Source organism: Erpetoichthys calabaricus, chromosome 12, assembly GCF_900747795.2.
Source record: "Erpetoichthys calabaricus chromosome 12, fErpCal1.3, whole genome shotgun sequence".
Taxonomy (NCBI): domain Eukaryota; kingdom Metazoa; phylum Chordata; class Cladistia; order Polypteriformes; family Polypteridae; genus Erpetoichthys; species Erpetoichthys calabaricus.
This window is the reverse complement of record NC_041405.2, coordinates 56,564,799-56,588,059: the sequence shown is the minus strand read 5'-3', so window position 1 is coordinate 56,588,059 and position 23,261 is coordinate 56,564,799. Positions and strand designations below refer to the sequence as shown.

Here is a 23,261-nt window from a genome sequence, read left to right as displayed (position 1 = left end):
CGCAAGGCAGGAAACAAACCACGGGCAGGGCACCAGCCCACCGCAGGGCGTGCACACACACACACACACCAAGCACACACTAGGGACCATTTAGAATCACCAATGCACCTAACCTGCATGTCTTTGGACTGTTTGAGGAAACCGGAGTACCTGGAGGAAACCCACGCAGACACGGGGAGAACATGCAAACTCCACATAGGGAGGACCCGGGAAGCAAACCCAGGTCTCCTAACTGCGAGGCAGCAACGCTACCCACTGCGCCACCGTGCCACCATATTTCTTTCCATCAATGAAAAAAAAAAACAAACTGTTGACCAGATTTAAACTTAATTTTTTATTGTTTACAAATCCTTACCCATCTTTTACAAAAGATTACACATACTTTGTATTTGCATTTAAAGACTAAAATTTCTTGTATTTGCTTCCATCAATGTGAAGATTTGAATGCATACGGAACTGCAATTTATTTAAACAGTTTTGTATTGAGTTACAAAATGGTATTGAAATTCAACACTTTCCTTAGTATGATATTAAAATTTGAGATTTTGGTATCGTGATAACCATACTACTTGGGAAAGGCGTTCTACCCAAGGGACCCAAACTGACATTAAGTGGGTTTGAAAATATTGTTTTTGTAGAATGATGAAAAAATATTCTAATATTTCAACAGTTCAAATTTTGATGAAGATCTTTGTTTTTGAAGTTGCTCTGAAATCCTTACAGCTAGACAATTACATTTGGTTACAGCAGTCATTATTTTATATCAGCCAATTTATAAATCACTAAATTTTGGGAATAGCTGTTGGTTTTCCAGGATGTTTAAGGGAGATCAAATTATGGGCACAACCAGCTGGGAGGACGCCCCGGGGAAGACTCAGGGCTTGCTGGGAGGATTTTATCTCCCAAATGGCCTAGGAACACCTTAGGATCCCACAGTATGAACTGACAAGTGTGGCTGGGGAAAAGGTCTTCTGGGCCTCACTGCTAAGATTGTTCCCCCCTAACCCAGCTTCGAATAAGCATTGAAAATAAACAAATGAATTTAATAATGCTGAAAAACTGGAACTTTATTTCTTATTTTTTTAAACTGAGTGAGAAACAATGAAGTTTCACATTTTATTTGTACAAATAAAATGTTTTTTTTTTGCATTTTTTATAATGATGAACACACTTACAAAAAACTTTCAGGCTATTTAAACAGCTTTCAACTATCTAATGTTTATGCCACGGATAACACCACTCTTTACATCTCAAGGTGACTTTTCTGCTCTGCTATGGGCATCAAGTTTACTTTTCAGTGTAAAATTCTCTCCACAAACATTACATACATATAATTTTTCCATTGTTAGGAACTTCTTACTATAAATAGAACAGCTAAGGAGCTTGTCTTCACTGTGAAACCGTACATGTGTTTGGAGTAATTTCTTTTTACTGAACTTCTCTCCACACACAGCACAATCAACTGGGTTCTCTTCATTGTGAATAGCTTGATGTTTTTGAAGGCGTTTTTTTTTTCTGAATGTTTTGCCACAATCAGGACAATCAAATGACTTTTCCCCAGTGTGAAGAATCTGGTGTGTTAAAAGATTCTTCCTCTTTTTAAATGACTTCCCACATTTAGGGCAAGAGTATGGCTTTTCTCCAGAGTGAATGTTTAGGTGTTCTTGAATTGAACTCTTCAGCCTGAACTGCTTTCCACATTTTGAGCAAATATACTTTTTTTCTCCTGTATGAATTCGGTGGTGTTCCTGAAGTCTACTTTTTCTTCTGAAACGTTTTTTACATACATTACAACAATATGGTTTTTCTCCTTTGTGAGTCAAAGTATGGCGTTTAATTGAAATTAACTTTCTAAAACTCTTTCCACAATATATGCAAACATGTGGTTTCTCGCCTGTGTGGATTCTCTGATGTTCTTCAAATCTAATTTTCTTTGTGTAACTCTTTCCACATTCAGCACAGTTGTGCGTGTCTACATTGTTCACAGAGTCTTTGTGACATTTCTGCTGTGTCTTCCACAGTGCATCCACTCTAGTTAATTTTACTACTGGAAGAGCACTGCATTTGAAATCCAGCAGTGTTCCTGGATCAAACAGAGAGTTGACCATGCATTTACCATTGTCAATGTCTCCATTACACTCATTCTTGAAATCATCTTGAGAGCAAGGTTTATAAAGTCCATCTGTCATTAGACCCATCTGTTGAATTTCACCTAGGTTGGAAAAATAAAAAAACATTGAGCATCCAATATTTTAACAAAACCCTTATATTCCACACATTACAGTAACAGACAGACAGATTACCTTAAACAGACAAGCAAACTAAAACTATGTTATCATTATGATGAATCCTTCATATCATCCATTCATTAATAATACATTCAAGAAAGTTTTTCCAAATTTGTAAAAAGGAGCAAAATGGATTGTATAAAATAAGCAATATCGTATAATGAAACAAACGTTCTGCTTGAAGTTTGGGGAAACTACTACTTTTGTTCTAATAAAAGTTAATAAAAAAGAGGTTTTTTTGAGAACTGGTACTTTTCTCTATTATACAGAGATCAAAAATAACAGCGTCCATAAAGAAAGACATTTTCAAATAAAACTGAACAAAAATGGAAATTCTATGCTTTTGGTTGGTCTCAGTCTATTTCCCTGGTGTATAAATAAGGAGTTTGCACAATTATACTCAGAAAAATACAGAACCAAGAGCTTTCAGCTGAAAAAACAGATTGCTTTAAACCTACAAAGATCTGGTAATGGATTAAAAAATATATAAACAGCTAAAAATACCATTAAGCAGAGTCAGGGCAATAATCGAAATGTTCCATAAGTCTGTTCAAAAGTTATTAATGTTAAGATTAATTGTGATTGGATATGTCACTAGGAATGTATAAATGGATTTTAAACTTTTGCTATGTCATCACAAACCCAAACATCACCTTATCTCAACTGCCTTTCAGACAAGCTGCAAACTTTGAAGAAGTCACAGGGAAAGCAAACAGGATCTGAAGCCTACCTTATGCCTGCAACATTTGAGAATGTAAGAGACTCTGAGGAAGATAAAGTAGGATATATGAAATATTCCATAGTCAGTTAGTAGCACTGAAATCACTAGCATCTAAGAAGCTCTATGACACCATATCAGTAGAGAAGCTCACCAGAAGATGGAAAGAGTGAAGAACCAGAGTGAGGATAATAGTATGGTTGAATGGGTTTTAGAACTGGCCTGCCTGCATACACAGTTGGTTCATTTTATCTGTGGGTTTGGCATCTGTGGTTTTGACCAACTTTGTTCAGAAATAGTAAAAAAAAAAAAAAAAAAATCCACAATATTCTCGGTAAAGAATATTTGAAATTCCCATGGGCAGCACTGCACACTAAATACACACAAGAAACAACATTGCTGAGTCACAGCATACCCAAGTCTAGCCAGTCCTCAGTCCTACTGTCTACGACCTTGTGATTGCTTTGTACACACAATTGTCTTCATGCTTTTATATATCTATCTATCATCTATATAGGTCCTGTGCATCCACTTAGGGAGGGTTCCTAGACCCATATACCCATGGATAAGGTGGGTGGACCTGTAATGAGGAATGTTCAATTGCTTTACAATAATATGGATTAACTGTCACTTCTTGTGGCGAGTCACAGCACATTCAGGTACTGTGGCATTTTGTGAATGATGGATTAAACCTCTTATTCCAGGCACTACTTGAATGAATTTCATCTGATGCAAAGGAGATGGACTGGAAAAAGGCAAAAGGGGGACTGGATATCTAAGTGAATGAATAATGGTGTAAAAGTGAACATATCAGTATAGAACTAAAATGTGTAATCCAAAAATTGAAATACTGGTTACCAGAATTCCTCCATGTTACTGCCTAGTGAGACAAGTTATATCATCCTGATTAATGTTTATATTCTTCCTTTTGCAAACAGGGACTCAGCAGCAGAAAAGATTCCCCCTGTTACCAACATTGTAATGATGAATCATTCTGATCATGGAATTGTGGTGACTTCTGTAAGGGGAATTTTGAAAGGAACAAACTTCCATCAGCATGTATAATGTTCCATTCATGGACACAACAAGCTGGACCTGATATACTTAAATGTTCAAAGCTTTTAAATGCAAACATGTTGGGCAGATATGACCACAATCTGATCCACCAAACTTCCACCTACAAGTCTGTTATTAGATAGCAACAGCTCTCTTATGATTCACAACAGAGGTTCTTTTTTGTGTTTGTTGTTGTTTATTATGTTTATATTTTTTAAAATACTTTTTGTGTCTTCATTTCCTTTTGAAAACAAATAAAGTATTAACTATATCTGTATTAGGGTGAAAAAACAATTATTTTGACAGTTTGTTAAATAAGTAATAATAATAATAACTTGTACTATTGAATTTGTGCGAATGTTAGAATTATTATAGGATTATTTAGCTAAGATGCAGCTTTTAAGTTAATATAACTGTGTAACAGTATTGTAAAGCTCATAAGGGAAAGCTAGCTTTGTTTTGATTGTGTGTATTTAAACAGGAGTTTAACAAGTTAGTGCCTTTTTAGAAAGAAGACTTGGAGAAGCAAACACATGATCATGACTCAGGATGGTAACAGAGTGGAAATGCTGAGATGTATACAAATAAGGTTGAAGAATATTGGGAGATATGCAATGTGTTGTTGCTATTAGATTATAAACATTTAAACTTAGATAAACTAACAGTGTGTATATGCATGTAAGAAGATTAAGTATGGTGGCCTTGTTGCTCAAAATGCAAACAAAAAAAAGAACAAAAAAAGAAAGAAAAAAACTATGAAAATACAAACAAAACAATAACATTGCCAAAAAATATTAAAATGCAACAAAAAAGTGCAAACAAAGCAATGGCAGCAAGAAAGATGCAAGCACAAACCAAAAATGAAAGCAGAAACAAAAAATTGAAAACACAAAGTAAAGAAAATTTAAACAGAAATGACATCACTAGAAAAAGGGGAAGTGGGTGGATTCTTAGCGAGAAACATGAAAATCCCCGGAAGGTGTTTTATTGAACTTGAGTGGTCTTCTAAAAACATTTTTCCCACTTTTCAACTTTGTACCTTGAACTTTAAGTAGTAGTGCTCTTTGTTCAGAGGTAGACATTCTTATAAATCTGAGTGCAGCGGCGGTGCTGCTCACTTCACTGCTGTCTATCTCAGGTCTGCTTCAAAGCAGACATGCTAATCTGCTCATCCAAGTTTATGAGAATCTCTACTCAAGTTCAAGCTGCTATTACAATGTTTACAGTATGTGTTCTCGTTTTATCAGCAATAAATAAAAAAACAGCTACTAACAGAATATGACAACCAAGTCATTGTGGTTAGACATGGTTGATCGCTCCTAACTGACAAGGCAGCTTTAGTGTGCATATTGTATGGGGTTGGACTACTTTTACTTATCATTCAGCTACTCCTGCTTTTACTGTTTTTATTCAATTACTCCTCAGATTTTTCACCTGTGATTATCAAGACAATGCTTTGATCATCAAAGTCAAGTTTGAATGACAATAACAGAAATTAAAATGGGGTGATACTATATGTGCTGCTGCCTCAAAGATCCACAGTCCTATGTCCTAATTCAGTTGTGGATTCTGCCTGTGTGAATTTTAATATTATTTAACAAGGATATCACTCTGTGAAATGCTAAATTATGTATAAATAAGGCCAAAATTTAAATTTTTGACTATGCACACCATTAGCATGTTTGGCAACAAGTAACTGCATGCAAGGAAAAGCACCACATAACCACAGTAAACTATGATTGTTGGGACGTTTCCAGGTGCTGGTTCAGAAGTTCCTGTTATTACTGAAGGCATATTGACTTTCACTAAGTAACAGAATATGCAAAACCTAGTTTCTTCTGTCAAGAGACTGAGGAATGGACATTTTAACTGAATAATGACCCCAAAAATACAAATAAAAATACACAAAAATGGTTGTGGGACAAAACATACATTTTTTGCCATGGACAACTCCCTGGAGTGACAACTTGAATGTTATTGAAAATCTGTGGTCTGAATTGAGAGTAATTCTACAGGCACAAGACTATTAAGGATCTACATGAAGAGTGACATGTTCTTTGTAGAGCAGCAGAGAGGTTCAGTGCTCTGTTATTCTCCAAGACAGGGTTTACCAAGTATTAATTCCAATACTTCTAAAACGTATAATTTAGGGATTCTCTGATTAAGTTTTTTAGGGCCGATACCAATCACCACTTTCATGTAATTGAATTGGCTGATACAGTTCAGATTTTTTATTCAATTTTTTTCTTATCCCTTTTAAAACCGTTATGACCAATGCTTAGAAGCCTTACAGAATGTTCCATATTAAACTGTTAACTTTGATATTTATATAATTAAAACTATATACCACAGGCATTACCTTTTCTTTTTTTGTTAACAAAATGAAATTGTGTTGGCTTATTGCTAAATGACTATACAAACACTAAAATAAGTAAAATTACATTAAAATACATGCTTTTTATTTTTTTAAAAATATGTATAGAAGATATTTGTCCTAATACATATGGCATAAAATAAAATAAAATGCTTCTCATAACTAGATGCTGTTATATTGTTTAAGTTCTTCTATAATGTACTTATCTGAAACACAGCTTAACTGAAAGAAAGTATTTTTTATAAAGACATACTGCTGAACCCTTCATTATTTCTTGTCTCTTTTATTGTATATGTATATGCTCACACATTGCTTCAATGAATTGATATTGGCAGTTAAACACAGTTTAAATGTAAATATATATATATGCGTTTATATGTTTTAATCATTTTAATCATTAATTGCACTACAGCATTTTTGATGTTAAAATATACATTTACTACATTTATACAAATGTTTATTTATTTACTTATTTTACAGTGTACTGGATACACATTCCTAATTGTGTAATTAAAAGTATGGATTACTATTTTAATTATGCAGTACTTGTTTCTTACCAAAACTTGTACCATATAACGCACCAAATGAATAATAAACACTGTAAAAACATTTTTAAAAATCCACAAATCTATCAAATATTCATAAGATGTTTGTATAATGCGAACATGCTTAGCCATTCATAAGTAACTGACCGATTTTGCTATTAAGTTAAAAAGCCTATCCATATTACTAAACGAGAATGGTAAACCGGATGGACGCAGGGACATGGGCCGTGGACGCAAAAGACGAAGTGTGCAGGCGCCACACAAAGCCCCCCTCCAAGCACCGGAAAATGAGAAATGATGCGCCACGCCCATAGCAACAGACCCATGCAACAAAGCGCCACACAAACGCCATACCACACGAAACAGGACACACACAAAAAAGAGGATTCAGACCCACGACACACAAAGCACCCCTCCACTAACAGAAATAAGAAATGAGGCAACGCGCCCCTAGCACACCAAAAACAAAGGAGTCAGACGCAAGCGCCACATAGCACACGAAACGGTACACACACAAAAATGAGGATTCACACCCACGACACACAAAGACCCCCTCCACTAACAGAAATAAAAAATGAGGCAACGCGCCCCTCAAAGAAAACGCACGCCAACAAATGATGTCATACATAGACAACAAGAGACCGGACTACAATACATATACAGGCGCGACACCTGATGGGTAATAATACGAAGAAACCCTCCAAGCACCGGAAAATGAGAAATGATGCTCCACACCCATAGCAACAGACCCATGCAACAAAGCGCCAGACGAAGCCCATACCACACGAAACAGGACACACACAAAAAAGAGGATTCAGACCCATGACACACAAAGCCCCCCTCCACTAACAGAAATAAAAAATGAGGCAACGCGCCCCTCAAAAAAAACACACGATTACTTATCCATATTACTAACGATAAAGAACAAACAAGTCATGAATTCACGATCACGGGTACAAAACGATACGGCTCGAGTAACGGGACCACAAACACGAACCCGCATGAAAAAAAACAATACACGTCGGCGCCTACAACGCGCTTCTGAAACCGCGGAAGAAAAAATGTCTCGGCTCCAAAAACACATGTCACTCCTTATTCAAAATACCGGTCCCAATCACAGAAACATCGGTATCCACTATGAAAATGAACAGTAACAATGCACGTGACATCCGTCTTGCAAAACTATTAATTATAGATGAATGTACAATGGCATCCAGTCACTTACTCAACACCATTGATAAACTTCTACAAACGTTGATGAATAATAATATTCCCTTTGGAGGAAAGGTACTTTTATTAGGAGGAGATTTTAGACAGTGCTTACCTATTGCTCCACATGCAATGCGTTCAGCTATTGTTCAGTCCACCTTAAAATACGCGGACAATTGGCATTGCGTTGATGAATAATAATATTCCCTTTGGAGGAAAGGTACTTTTATTAGGAGGAGATTTTAGACAGTGCTTAGCTATTGCTCCACATGCCATGCGCTCAGCTATTGTTCAGTCCACCTTAAAATACGCAGACGACGTCATACATAAACAACAAGAGACCGGACTACAATACATATACAGGCGCGACACCTGATTGGTAATAATACAAAGAAACGAACAGTCTGCATATTAACAGTGAGTGCGATCCTCCTTATTACTTATCCATATTACTAACGATAAAGAACAAACAAGTCATGAATTCACGATCACGGGTACAGAACGAGACGGCTCGAGTAACGGGACCACAAACATGAACCCGCATCAAAAAAAACAATAAATGTCGGCGCCTACAACGCGCTTCTAAAACCGCGGAAGAAAAAATGTCACGCGGACAATTGGCATTGCTTTCAAAAGATACAGTTGGTATAAAACATGCGATGTCCAGATCCAGAATATAGCAATTGGTTATTACAACTGGGAGATGGTACACTCACCAATACAGATGAACTTCACCCAGATATTATTACAATTCCTCAAGCCTTTATCTGCGACGACTTATTACGGAGATATTTGGAACAGCAATCTCATTAGACCAAATACCCCTTTAAACACAACGGACTATATTATGTCCAAAAAATATTAATGTTGATCACATAAATAACCAAGTCATTGCATTACTTCCTGTAGAGGCACGGCTCTTTCTAAGCTCTGACAAAGTTGACTCTGATGACAACAATGACCATCTTAATTTCCCCTTACAATATTTGAACACTATTAACCCAGCCGGATTACCACAACACAATCTTAACCTTACAATCGGAACAATAATCATGCTATTAAGAAACCTTAACACTAAGCAAGGTTTATGCAATGGTACACGTTTAGTCGTCAACACCATGACACACAATGTTATTGAAGCAAAACTTCTTACAGGATCACATGCTAACAATACTGTTCTGATTCCTACACTTCACCTTACAAGTTCTGACCTAGAATTACCTTTTACACTTAAACGGCGACAGTTCCCCATTAAACCTGCATTTGCCATGACCATCAACAAATCACAAGGCCAAACCATGAACAAGGTTGGCATCTACCTCTCTGACCCCGTTTTTGGACATGGACAACTTTATGTGGCCTTCTCACGAGTTCGACGTTCATCTGACGTTAAAGTTAAGGTTATAAATGATCCATGCCAAGAGAAACTCATTCAAGAACAAGACACCATCTTTACTACTAATGTTGTGTACAAAGAAATTTTCCGATAAATCTTTACACTGTGCCTTGCAATTTATTCTTGGCTTCCTATATGCGTCATCTACACCTTCACACTATGCTATATCTCATACATACATCACGCTATTTATAATTACCCAACACCATGGGTTGGCGAGCGAAGCGAGCAGGGGGCAGAGCCCCCTAGTTGTTTACTAAGCAGCAAATTCAACTTCTTCTTTAGTTTTTTTTTTTTTTTTTTAATTGAAACATTAAGCTGCTGTACTTAACACAAGATGGCTCACTGTCCAAACTAATTTTTTTCTCTTTTAATTAAGGGAAGTAATAAACGATTGAATACATTAAGCTTTTTTTGCAGTTTTTGTAATTGTACAAGTCTGCACACTGATTCCTTTTTTCTCAGTTTATTACTCCATTTTCATTCATTTAAAAGCTAATATTCCAATTTTCTCTCTCTGGTAAAGTCTACCTTGCTTCTTTCTCTTTACAGGAAGTTTACAGAAAAAAAGACACTGTGCTACCATAATACCTCACATAAAGGCTAAATTACTATAAGGCTTAGAAAAGCAGGGGCTGAAAAATTCATTTTTTGTGATGTTAATTTAAATAGAGTCTTTTGCAGTAAAAATTGGACGATTTAATACTTCACTACTATATTTTGCAGAAAAACAGCAAAACAGATACTTTCTTTATGAAATTTAACAAATTCAATGAAAGATACATATTCTTAAAGGTATTCTTTTCTAAAACACAGTCATGCCATCTGCTTGAATGCACATTATACTATCAACAAAAACATGCACACATAATCCCAAAAAAAGAAAAAACAGGTGCAAGAAATTTAAAATTTATAATTCCAGATAGGCCTTACAATCAAACATTCCCTTAAAGAAAAATAGTAAACCCTTTTTATTGCAGTTTTTTGTCACAGTGATAAATTTAAATTTGTGATCTATGAACACATTTGTATTTACCACTCTGTTCATACTGTATACTTGCATCTGGCAGCTCATAAACCTCTAATTCCTTCTGTTTTAGTCAGGTTGAACAACATCATTTTCTGGTTTCAGTTGGAATAAGAGCAGATCAAAAGGCATCACAGGGTATAACACAGGGTGACACTAAATTCACACACTATTGATAAGCAAACATGTCTATTTTTTAAGCCAAGGCAGTTGTTAAGTATTGATCTGTGTCTTATGATTACACCCACATTGTTAAAATGGTTTGTATATGTTATTTGTGAACAATCAAATACCACTAAATTCAGCCATTTTAAAAGAAGACCAGCTCTGCACGATAGTTCAGCACTTAGTCTTCCTGCGCAACAACCTTTCACACTCGGGAACATGGTTTCCTCTCAAAAGACCAAATCCCAGTAAACTTTTTGTACCACGTAGTTGTTTCTGTTTTGATTTACTTTTGTATTAATGTGAATACTCACACAAGTGAAAAGAAAACATATTCTTACCATGAGAAAAAGAGTACCAGAAATATATGATAAAATGATTATTTTCAGATCCCTCTTCTCTTTACAAACAGGCATCAGAAACACTGAAAGCACGATCAATACTTGACAACTGTCTTAGCTTGAAAAATGTATGTATTTGTACGTTTTTAAGTTATCCCTCTGTGCCCCATACTCTCCACTGTAAAGCACCAGTGTTTACAAGGTATTTTTGTTTTTTTGTTAATTTATAGAAAGCACTTAACTTTTGAACACAATTCCGCATAGTAAATGCGTACAGTATATACCATGTTTGTGAAGATAAAACTTAACAAAATACCGAACTTATCCTTTTATGGCAATTAATATTATATTCTCTGTGTAAGGTTCATTGAGCTGCATTCAGTGTACGAAATGAGCAATATAAAAAAATTATAAAAATAAATTAATTAATTAATAAATTAATTAAAAATAATAGATATTATTGTGGCCTTAAAATAAAAAAGGTGTTTCTGGTACGTTTTTTCCTCAGGTCAGTTACACTCATTATGTGAACAGTTTAGTTAAACTTACTTGCTGTATGCTGACTGGTAACTGATATGTTTTCTTGTGGCATTGTGGTGACAAACTGAATAGATTTTTCCCCTTCCTGAAATTTCAAGTTGTCATTATCACTGAGTAAAGAATTTTCTTGAGAAAAGCAATGTCTCAGCTCAAGATTTTCTAGTTCAGTCGCTCCTGAATAGTCAGATGCAGTCAAATTCTGTTCTGTAGTCTGGTCAATATCTTGCGCAACATCTTCCTCTTTAACTTTCACAAATGCTTCCTCTGAAGCCTCGTCTTTAATATGCAATGGATCGTTTTCACCGGCTGATAACTGTTCTTGCTGAATGCAAAGTTTCAGATATCCAGATTCTTTTGCTGTTGCTTCCGTCTGTTTAGGGTCAGAAAAGTGTATGTCAGTATCTCCAATATGGAGGGCATCATGTTCTTTCACATTCTGTGTAACTGTAATGCCAAAATATCCACTATGAATATCTTCAATTGAAACAGTTTTTGACATCTTCTCATTCTGTTTATTAGAGGTATGGCGCTCATCTTTAGTCCTTTGAAATATTTTACCTTCATCTAGAACAAATAAAATAATAATATTAATACTGCTATAGTACATATCGGCCTACCATTAATGACTACTTATAAAGGATACCTAATACCTATATATACAAAAAATAAACACATATACATATATATAAATATACATTGCCATATATATCTACTCTATATATATATAAAATCCTAAGCCTAAAAGTGCAACAATTTTATGTGACTTTTTTGTGATGCTTTAAATCAGGCTTATTTTAAAACCTACATATATGTGTTTGGTATCATTCTTTTCAGAATTTATCGAACTTTAATGTGATGTTGTTAGATTTTCAGATTCTTATTCCGTTTTTAAATTATAAACTAAAAACTATCAAGAGCTCACGTCCCGTGAGATGAGACTTGAGCAAGAGTGCCAAGAGATTTAACCACGCCCAGGGCCGAAAAGTAGAGTAGGACAGCTGCTGTACAAGCTTTTAAATGTTCAAAGCACCGCATGAGATGCAGATCATGTGGCATGGCAGCAGCTGATCGAGCAAAAAGGAGGTAAAAAAAAAAAAACTATTTGTTTCCCATTATATCACTGTTTAAGAGGGGTTTCAGAGGATTGGGTTGCATTCAGCCCCCCTCTTCACAACGCAAGCACCAGACTGGCCACAACTGGGGTTTGGGCGCCAAAGGTGCCGGGGGGGCTTACCCCCCTAATATATATATATATATATATATAAATATATATATATATATATATTGCATAGTTTACTGTCAAATAATGCAAAGAGTACGCGACACATGTTTCGCCCTAATTCTGGGCTCATCAGGTGTACACACTCACTGCACCCCCTCTCGGGGATCGAACCTCGGATGTCAGCGTTAGAGGTGAAGCCGCTTTACGTTGTGCCATGGCGTGTGGTTCGTTTATTTGACAGCATGTAGATCGGGGTAATTATATTCATGACATTCGTAGTCTGAATCACAATCTGATTGTATGGGTGGTTACCTACCAGGTAACGCCTGTGGTTGGTCTGCAAGTCGACAAACATCCTCCACGGTGCCCTCTTCAGTTATGAGAAGCAGATCATAGAAAGTTGCACGCCGTGGCGCAACGTAAAGAGGCTTTGCCTCTGACGCTGACGTCTGAGGTTCGATCGCCGAGATATATATACATATATATATATATATATATATATATATATATATATATATATATATATATATATATATATATATATACATATACATATATATACATACATATATACATATATATACATATATATATATACACATATATATATATATATACATATATACATATATATATATACACATATATACATATATATATATACACATATATATATACATATATACATATATATATATATACATATATACATATATATATACACATATATATATATACATATATACATATATATATTATATATATACACATATATATATATACATATATATACACATATATATATACATATATATACACATATATATATACATATATATACACATATATATATACATATATATACACATATATATATATATATATATATATATATATATATATATATATATATATATATATATATATATACATACAGTAATCCCTCCTCCATCGCGGGGGTTGTGTTCCAGAGCCACCCGCGAAATAAGAAAATCCGCGAAGTAGAAACCATATGTTTATATGGTTATTTTTATATTGTCATGCTTGGGTCACAGATTTGCGCAGAAACACAGGAGATTGTAGAGAGACAGGAACGTTATTCAAACACTGCAAACAAACATTTGTCTCTTTTTCAAAAGTTTAAACTGTGCTCCATGACAAGACAGAGATGACAGTTCTGTCTCACAATTAAAAGAATGCAAACATATCTTCCTCTTCAAAGGAGTGCGTGTCAGGAGCACAGGCTGTCAGAAACAGAGAGCAAAGCAAACAAATCAATAGGGCTGTTTGGCTTTTAAGTATGCGAAGCACCGCGGCACAAAGCTGTTGAAGACGGCAACTCACACCCCCTCCGTCAGGAGCAGAGAGAGAGAGAGAGAGAGAGAGACAGAGAAAAACAAACAAGCAAAAATCAATACGTGCCCTTCGAGCTTTTAAGTATGCGAAGCACCGCTTCAGGAAGCAGCTGCACAGAAGGTAGCAACGTGAAGATAATCTTTCAGCATTTTTAGACGAGCGTCCGTATCGTCTAGGTGTGCGAACAGCCCCCCTGCTCAATCCCCCTACGTCAGGATCAGAAAAAAGTCAGCGCAAGAGAGAGAGAGAGAAAAGTAAGTTGGGTAGCTTCTCAGCCATCTGCCAATAGCGTCCCTTGTATGAAATCAACTGGGCAAACCAACTGAGGAAGCATGTACCAGAAATTAAAAGACCCATTGTCCGCAGAAATCCGCGAACCAGCAAAAAATCCGCGATATATATTTAAATATGCTTACATATAAAATCCGCGATGGAGTGAAGCCGCGAAAGGCGAAGCGTGATATAGCGAGGGATTACTGTATACATATATATACATATATATATATATATATATATACATACATATATATACATATATACACACATATATACATATATCTATATACATATATATATGTACATATATATATACACATATACCATCCATCCATCCATTTTCCAACCCGCTGAATCCGAACACAGGGTCACGGGGTTCTGCTGGAGCCAATCCCAGCCAACACAGGGCACAAGGCAGGAACCAATCCCGGGCAGGGTGCCAACCCACCGCAGATACACATATACATATATACATATATATATGTACATATATATATATATATATACACATATACATACAGTGGGTACGGAAAGTATTCAGACCCCCTTCAGTTTTTCACTCTTTGTTATATTGCAGCCATTTGCTAAAATCATTTAAATTAATTTTTTTCCTCATTAATGTACACACAGCACCCCATATTGACAGACAAAAAAAAGAATTTTTGAAATTGTTGCAGATTTATTAAAAAAGAAAAACTGAAATATCACATGGTCCTAAGTATTCAGACCCTTTGCTGTGCCACTCATATATTTAACTCAGGTGCTTTCCATTTCTTCTGATCATCCTTGAGATCACCTTCATTTGAGTCCAGCTGTGTTTGATTATACTGATTGGACTTGATTAGGAAAGCCACACACCTGTCTATATAAGACCTTACAGCTCACAATGCATATCAGAGCAAATGAGAATCATGAGGTCAAAGGAACTGCCTGAAGAGCTCAGAGACAGAATTGTGGCAAGGCACAGATCTGGCCAAGGTTACAAAAAAATTTCTGCTGCACTTAAGGTTCCCAAGAGCACAGTGGCCTCCATAATACTTAAATGGAAGACGTTTGGGACGACCAGAACCCTTCCTAGAGCTGGCCGTCCGGCCAAGCTGAGCTACCGGGGGAGAAGAGCCTTGGTGAGAGAGGTAAAGAAGAACCCAAAGATCACTTTGGCTGGGGAGAAAGCGTTTTTTTTCTTTCTTTTTAACCTCAAACGAACACAAAATTTATAAATTGGTATGCACTCTCAGTTAATGAGATCATTATATTTTCATGTGGGATGCTCCTTTTAAAATATATTTTAACAATTGAGACTGCAATTAACATGAACAAGTGTCCTTTTAACTGTTATTTTTAAGATCCATAACACACAGACAGGCACAGAAGTCACTAGATATATAAATAAACAGGGAAGGCATATGTACTGAAAGAAAAAAAAAGATCAACATGTGTGTTGTTCCAGCTGCACTGAATAAGCTCACCTCCCCTGCGATCTGACTCTAAGTAACAGCACAAGTGTAATCAGAAGTCTCTGGTTCAATCCCCACTCACTCCTATATTTGCCGTTTTCAGTAGTAAGCTGCTCTTTTTGATAATACAGTATTATACAGCACACACATAAACTTGGTTTGCGTCTGTACTTGCGCTGTTACTTAGAGTCAGATGAAGGGGGGTTGGGTGGGTTAGAGCGCGTGAGCTTATTCAGTGCAGCAGGAACAACGCACATGTTGATCTTTTTTTTCTTTCAGTACATGTGCCTTCCCTGTTTATTTATATATCTAGTGACTTCTGTGCCTGTCTGTGTGTTATGGATCTTAAAAATAACAGTTAAAAAGGCACTTGTTCATGTTAATTGCAGTCTCAATTGTTAAAAAATATTTTAAAAGGAGCATCCCACATGAAAATATAATGATCTCATTAACTGACAGTGCATACCAATTTATAAATTTTATGTCCGTTTGAGATTAAAAAGAAAAAAAAAATACTGCTTTCTCCCCAGCGGGGAATCGAACTGGGGTCTCTGAGACACAGCAAACCTGAAGCGCTGTGAGCTAGCAAATCTTACTGCTACGCCACAGAAACTGTCATATTATGCTTGAACTTTTTGTGAAAGTGTTTATTTGATATTTGGACTTCATGCTTCACACATTCTATAGTTTATGCCTACATTTTTTAACATTACTAAAATATGAAAAAGTTTCTGTTTTAACAATCTGTTTACACAGATTGCTGTGGAAACGGAACACACATGAACTGCGTGTGTTCTAAATAACAATCTATTTCCATTCTAAAACTCCACTTCACTCCCAGATAGTCAATCAAGGCATGAGCTGGGAGAAGTTCGTGCACGTTCTAAGTCGGTGGGGGGATGGAATAGCCGGCTGCTTGCAGCTTGTCTTTATCAGTACATTTAGAGGACAAAGGATGCTGGCAGAGAGGTGAGAACGGTTTTAAGAAGCGATTTAAGGTGGGCCGGATTGACGAGTTTTTTCATAGGCTCTGGTAATTCTAGTGTTAAGCAAAGGATTTACTTCTCACTGATAATGGAGTCTGCAACATTTCAGAATGGACAGCTTTAGTGGTGTTATTTATTTAATTTTTCAGCTTCAATTTACTAGTTATTTAAGTTGAGCCCATGGTGTAAAGTTATTGCAATTTACATCAAATGCATAATGTGCTACCCTTACTTACCACCTTCTGAGGTTTTCAAGTAAGGAGGACAAAGATTTTAAGGTAAGGATGATATATTCACTAATCAAATTGTATTAATGGTGTGTAAATAAGTGTGCCATAGACTGGCCAAACTACCAGTTACCTCGACTGCATATCCTTCAAGCTATTAAAGGAAAAGTCAATGTATACAATACTAAGTAGGACATGCAGATTCAGTGCAGCTTGCCGCCAAACATAAAAACGAGCTGTTGCCAAAGACGTGTCGATCTTGTACCCTTTAATTAAATAAATTCCTACACTATCTGTGAAAAATTTGAACAAACGCAGAAATTGTCATGTGTTTTTGATTGAAATGAATATCTTTTTATCAAGATAACATTAATTTGATTTGAAGTCAAGACAGGAAGTTTTGCTGATGGCTTGATATGACTGATCTTTAATTATTCACATATGACTGCAAAGCTGCATTTTCAGCAGCCATTCCTTCAGTATTTTAATCTATTTAAATCAATGTAATGGTCTCGTAGCTCTTTTAGGGCGGATGTCGACTTTTGTCGACAGGAGGGGTTGAAGGCGAATGTCGACAAAAGTCGACATCCAGGGATAAAGGGCGACAATCAGCTGTTAATGGCGACAAATCTCACTGTCACGTCACAGGCATTCCCTCTGTGCTTGGAGGAATGCTAGACTCGTTGACTCGGCAAATAAACATTGCGTGTGCGTGAGTTGCGAAATGTAAACAATGGCAAGATGGCACCGACATGTGAAAAGGCAGCGAAGCAAGTGCAGAAAAGAAAACACTTGGCAGACGTTGTTTTGCGCATTACCGCGGAGTCGGACTCTTGATTTTTCAGAATCGGACTTTATTGGCAGTGATCAGGAGATCGAGCAAGAGAGTTAGAAGCAGGCATCAGCTGATCAGACACCAGCCGATGCCGCGCGAGCGGATCTGCTGCCAGTTGAGTGCCTTCGCGCAGCCGATGCATGTACGGCAAGGTTCGCATGGGATAAATACACATACATTGATCCGTTGAGAGCCGATATGGCTACCGGAGTTTACAAGACGGCATCGCTTGTTTTTGGACACGACAGATCACCAGCTGCTGTACTTCAGGCTGCTCTTTCCTGATGCTGCTTTTCAGCTACTGTCAGACGAGACAAACAGGTAGGCAGAGATTTTTTTTGAATCGCGGGCTGCCTTTGCATCGCATTCTCGTTATTCAAAGTGGAAACCCACAACGAAAGACGAGATGAAGCGCGCTGTGGCATTACAAATAGAGATGGGACAGAACTGGTGAGATAACTTCAGGGAGCATTGGTCCAAACGTGTTTTGTCCCCGGGTGGCTTAGGTACGTGCTGCTGCAAAGTTTTATTCACTTCTGTAATAAACAGAAGCAAATCCCATGGGGTGAGCCAGGCTATAATGCCATACATAAAGTTCATAAAGTTTCAGAAGATGAAAAGAGGTGACAATACGGTTTTCATGCAGGCAGAAAACTTGGTGGCAGTGGCATGGCACGATGGCAAATGGGTGACTTGTCTCTCTACAGTACACACTAACAATATATGTGAGAAAATGCAGCAACAGACAATTGAAAAATAGGCATCAAAACAACACATAGAGAATTCAGGCTCATACAACATGCAAGACAGTAACATTTGTCAAAAGTAAATATTGTTGATTTGATATGTTAAACAATTGCTTTGTGTTCTTTTTTAAAAAATGTTAGTTTTTGGAAAAATATTCAGCCCTGGGAGAAAAGAAACAAAAAAAAAAATTAGCCCTAAAAGAGTTAATAAACGAAAGTATCAGTTTCTCTAAAAAGCATGAAACTATGTCTCCAAACATTTGACTTGTAGTGTAGATGCACTAGTAGTAGTTTACTAAAGCTGTGGTGATAATTTTTGATTCAAAGCCCTTTGTGTGCAGTACTGTGAATCAACCAGTTATTTACACTGAGGCATCCATTTTCCAAACATGCCTACCATTTCCTAGCAGCTTCATATGCAAGACACTTGAGATGCTTGTCCATTGCAGGTCACATTAGCTTAAATGAGTGTTGTCACTAAATAAAACTGAAGGTTATAGGGTGGTAACGACAGAAGTAGTTGAAACTTAAGTGAATTAGTGCAGGTTCATTGTTTACCTATTTGGCTGATGGTTACATTTCTTTTGTTTTCTTCCCAAGTGGAGCACAAGCAGGTCAAGTGACTTACTCATGGCCACACAGTGTCAGTAGCAGGATTTGAATCCACAACCTCTGGTGAAGTTCAGCACCTTAACCACTACACCAGGCCTACACCTCCAAGTGGCCCAGCCTGTCTTCAAGCCAGGGCTCCAGACTGCAACTAAAACAGACTCAAATGCAACCAAAAATAGGTTTTGGCGATTATCACTTCTACTAAGTTCACCAGTGGCAAATGAAATGATTGAAACTTTAATATTGTACCAGATGCAAAAGGACATTTTTTTATTTTTAAGGAGATGTGCCATTAATATGTGTCGGTACGGGCTCCTCCCTGCATATTCCTGAGCCGCATAAAGGCTGCTTTATATCCCGTGCTGGGTGCAAGGGAATCGCGTCAAAAATTACATCACACTTGGAGACACGCGCGGGAAAATATTTCTAAGTACACAGCATTGCTGTTGGGATGGCTGTATATTCCAAATGGTGAATTTCAATGAGAGGCTAGTTACATTTGTGCCAGAATAGTGAACGAAGGGATGAATATGACGCAACTGCTCATCAAAACAAAAGGTAGGCATGCAAAACATTTGAAATTCATCTGCCTGTCATACAGTGGAAGAAATAATTATTTGATCCCATGCTTAATTTGTAAGTTTACTCACTTACAAAGAAATGAACAGTCTCTAATTTTTACGGTAGTTTCACTTTAATGGACAGAGACAGAATATCAACCAAAAATCCAGAAAAAACACAATACATAAACTGAGGGAGATTGATGGTCATTTTATATTTCTTCCATTTCTGAATAATCGCACCAACAGTTGTCATCTCACCAAGCTTCTTGCTGATGGTCTTGTAGCCCATTCCAGCCTTGTGCAGGTCTACAATCTTGTCCCTGACATCCTTTGACAGCTCTTTGGTCTTGCCCATGGTGGTGGAGAGGTTAGAATGGAAGAAATAGATTCTGTGGACAGGTGTGCTTTATAAAAATAATAAGCTGAGATCAGGAGTACCTGTACTTATTGATTGATTGTAATCTGTGTAACCCATTGGGAACACAGCCAATATGTGGGAGCCAGAATTCTGGCTGGATTGTAGGGGATCAAATACTTATTTCACTCAATGACATGCAAATCACTTTAATAACGTTTAAGTAATGTGTTTTTTCTAGATTATTGGTTGATATTCTGCCTCTCTTCATTAAAATGAAACTACCATAAAATTAGAGACTGTTCATTTCTTTGTAAGTGAGCAAACTTACAAATTCAGCAGAGGATCAAATAATTATTTCTCCCACTGCATAGGTCCCCTGTTATGAATATATCTGTGCCCTGTGGAATTCAGTTGTCCCTTCAGGTTTGATTGTCACTGATCTCCTTGTGTTCACACATCTTTGCATGCCGTTTCTCTTTTGATTTAACGCATACTCCATGCAAAATGCTGGCCTGTCCGTCAGAAAACATGTACAAGCAGTCGCCTGCCTGCTGTTTTGTTACACAGATCGATGTGATGAAGTCTGCGCTTTAAGGCTGAAGGTGTATTACAGTCATTTTACCGGGGTACTGTGATTGATGGCGAACAGTAAACTTTATTAAAATGATATCAAAAAATGCCAGTTTGTTAGTTATTTCTGGCATTTTGGCATGCACACTATATATTCTGTTACCAATAAATTCTTCAACAGGAGCTCATCAACAAAGAAACATGGAAAGTAAGATTTAGTAAAAAAAAAAATAACAGTTATAATTAATAATTCATTACTTGACACCCAAGAACTCTTTACAAAGAAATTTTAAAGCCAAATCATTAAAATAAATGTACCAATCCACTTTAACGCCATATGTGGTGCCTTGCTCTTAACATTTACTCAGGTAGTTTGTTTCTGGGGGGCGGTGAAACAATTTCAACAGGAAAGGCTTTGTTGTTGAACTAAAATTTAACCTCTGTCTTATGAGTGAGTAAAACCATGTGAATGAAATCGCTTAAGTTCTATGAAAAAAATCATTTGCCTGTCATGAGCACCCATTTAAATTGGGGGAGGATCTCCTATTTCAAAAGGGAAACAAATGATACTGCTAATACTGTGCACTTTTCTGATTTTATGCACTTTGAGATGTGCCTGGATCAGATGTGAGCAAAATGTTTACTTTTTTTATTTCAAAAGTGGACAAAAAGTATTGCTACTACCCCAGATTCTGTTCAGTTATAGCTTTTTGTTGTTGCTTTATTTATACATTTTTAATGTGCCTGTGTCAGATGTGACCAAATGTTAAGGGGAAACAATGAATAAACATTACTTGTTTTTCAATACATTCATTTGTGTTGATTTAAAATTTGTCATTACCTGCTACTTTACTGGCTGCTGAAAATATCTGGCCCAGGCAAATTTATTGGTTTGAAAATCTGACCCAGCTGTAAGTGTAATTGAATAGCCCTGCACTGCACCACACTACACTGCCAGCCTTTATCACAGAGGCCTGTCTCCTTGAAAAAAAAGCCCAAATTCAGGCCCCAAACTTACCAACTCTGCTAAAATGAAGTTTACATTCTCACCAAAAAAATGCTAATTTGTAATGTAGTACTTTAAAAGTGTGATGAAACTGCGATGGGCTAAGACATTGTTCAGGGTTGATGACTACATGCTCCATACACTTCTAAACGGTATTTGGTACCTAACCTTTCATTTTGTATGCTGCAATTTGGAATAACCTATTACGATGGGCACTACTGCATATACAAAACAAATTAAACTTACAAAACTGTAAGTCTATCAATAAATGTTTTTAAATTACTGTTATGATAAAATAGTAATACAGTAATTCAAAAATGAAAATCAATAGCCTCAAAAAAACTTATCAAACAAATGCATCATACCCTGTGGACGTAATTGTCCATATACTGTACATGCATACGATTTGGGGACTTATGTAAAGTAGGAATTAATTAGCATATACCAAAATATATAGGGAAACAGCAACAATACACAAACACATTTCAGTTTTATTGTGTAAGTCCAGTAAGTACAACATTTCCACGTAGCCACATAATAACCGAACTACAAATTATTCACATTTACTTTTTTCTGCAAAAAATATTTTTAAAGCAAGTTTTCTTTGTTTTTAGTTATTCGGATGTATATATGAGAGGGGTTAGTAGTTTGTCATAATAGTTATTTAATTCTCCCCCAGGGACATCTATCTATCTCGTCCCTATTAACCAATCCGATCGCCGTCCTACGTGTGACCATACCTATTGACTGGTTTCCTCCAAACTGCATACCTGAGCAGCGATTTTCTAGCCAACCGGCGTCCCTCTCCTCTTTGGCCGCGTCGCTTCGCGTGTCACACGTACTTCTGTTCAAGCACTGAACGAAAATGCTGTCCGCCTGTCTAATGTGTTGTAATGCCGTTCTCATTTCATCCTGGAAGATTCTTCCTTGAAGTTTTAGTTTTGTGATCTCTTTGTCTTTCTTGGACATTTCAAGTAAGTAATCAGAGCAGTGATCGTCAACAAAATAGGCAAATCGAGACAGGAGTGCATCGACAATCGATTTTACTGCTTCCTCGACTAGGAGGGTCAAAGAGATTTGAATTACTTTACCTCTTTCTCTACCACATTCCTCTGCTTGTGCTCCAGAAACAACTTCATCAACTGAATGCAAGAGTTTATTGAGTATAACCTGTGCAGTAACCTTCAATTCTGTTTCAATCTTGGCGGCGAACTGTTCCTTAAATGCAGACAAATAATACATTTTATATGGAGTACGGAACCAGCAACAATGAGGTTTGAAGAACAGAAAAGCGGTGCTTCCGGCCGCGACAGCAAAGGAAATGTATCAAAATAAAAGTTCCACTACATTACTGTAGTTCTTCTATTGAAATGAATAAATTCAAAGAC

The 23,261-nt window shown here is 36.7% G+C and overlaps 1 protein-coding gene across 3 annotated transcripts; it reads right to left on the bottom strand.

Annotated features, from left to right (window-relative positions):
• Positions 1-363: 363 nt before the first annotated feature.
• Positions 364-23,217, bottom strand: LOC114662221 (zinc finger protein 485-like). 3 transcript variants are annotated; one of them, XM_051934688.1, is made up of 3 exons: positions 22,602-23,217; positions 11,669-12,223; positions 364-2,212 (listed from the first exon to the last, which is right to left on the bottom strand). In XM_051934688.1, exons 1-3 carry the CDS (start codon positions 23,113-23,115, stop codon positions 1,251-1,253), a joined length of 2,031 nt encoding a protein of 676 aa, XP_051790648.1. In that variant the 5' UTR covers positions 23,116-23,217; the 3' UTR covers positions 364-1,250. The 3 variants fall into 3 exon arrangements, with proteins under 3 accessions (XP_051790648.1, XP_028671444.2, XP_028671446.2); XM_028815611.2 differs by having other exon boundaries at positions 22,614-23,217; XM_028815613.2 differs by having other exon boundaries at positions 22,965-23,217.
• Between the last annotated feature and the right edge of the window lie 44 nt (positions 23,218-23,261).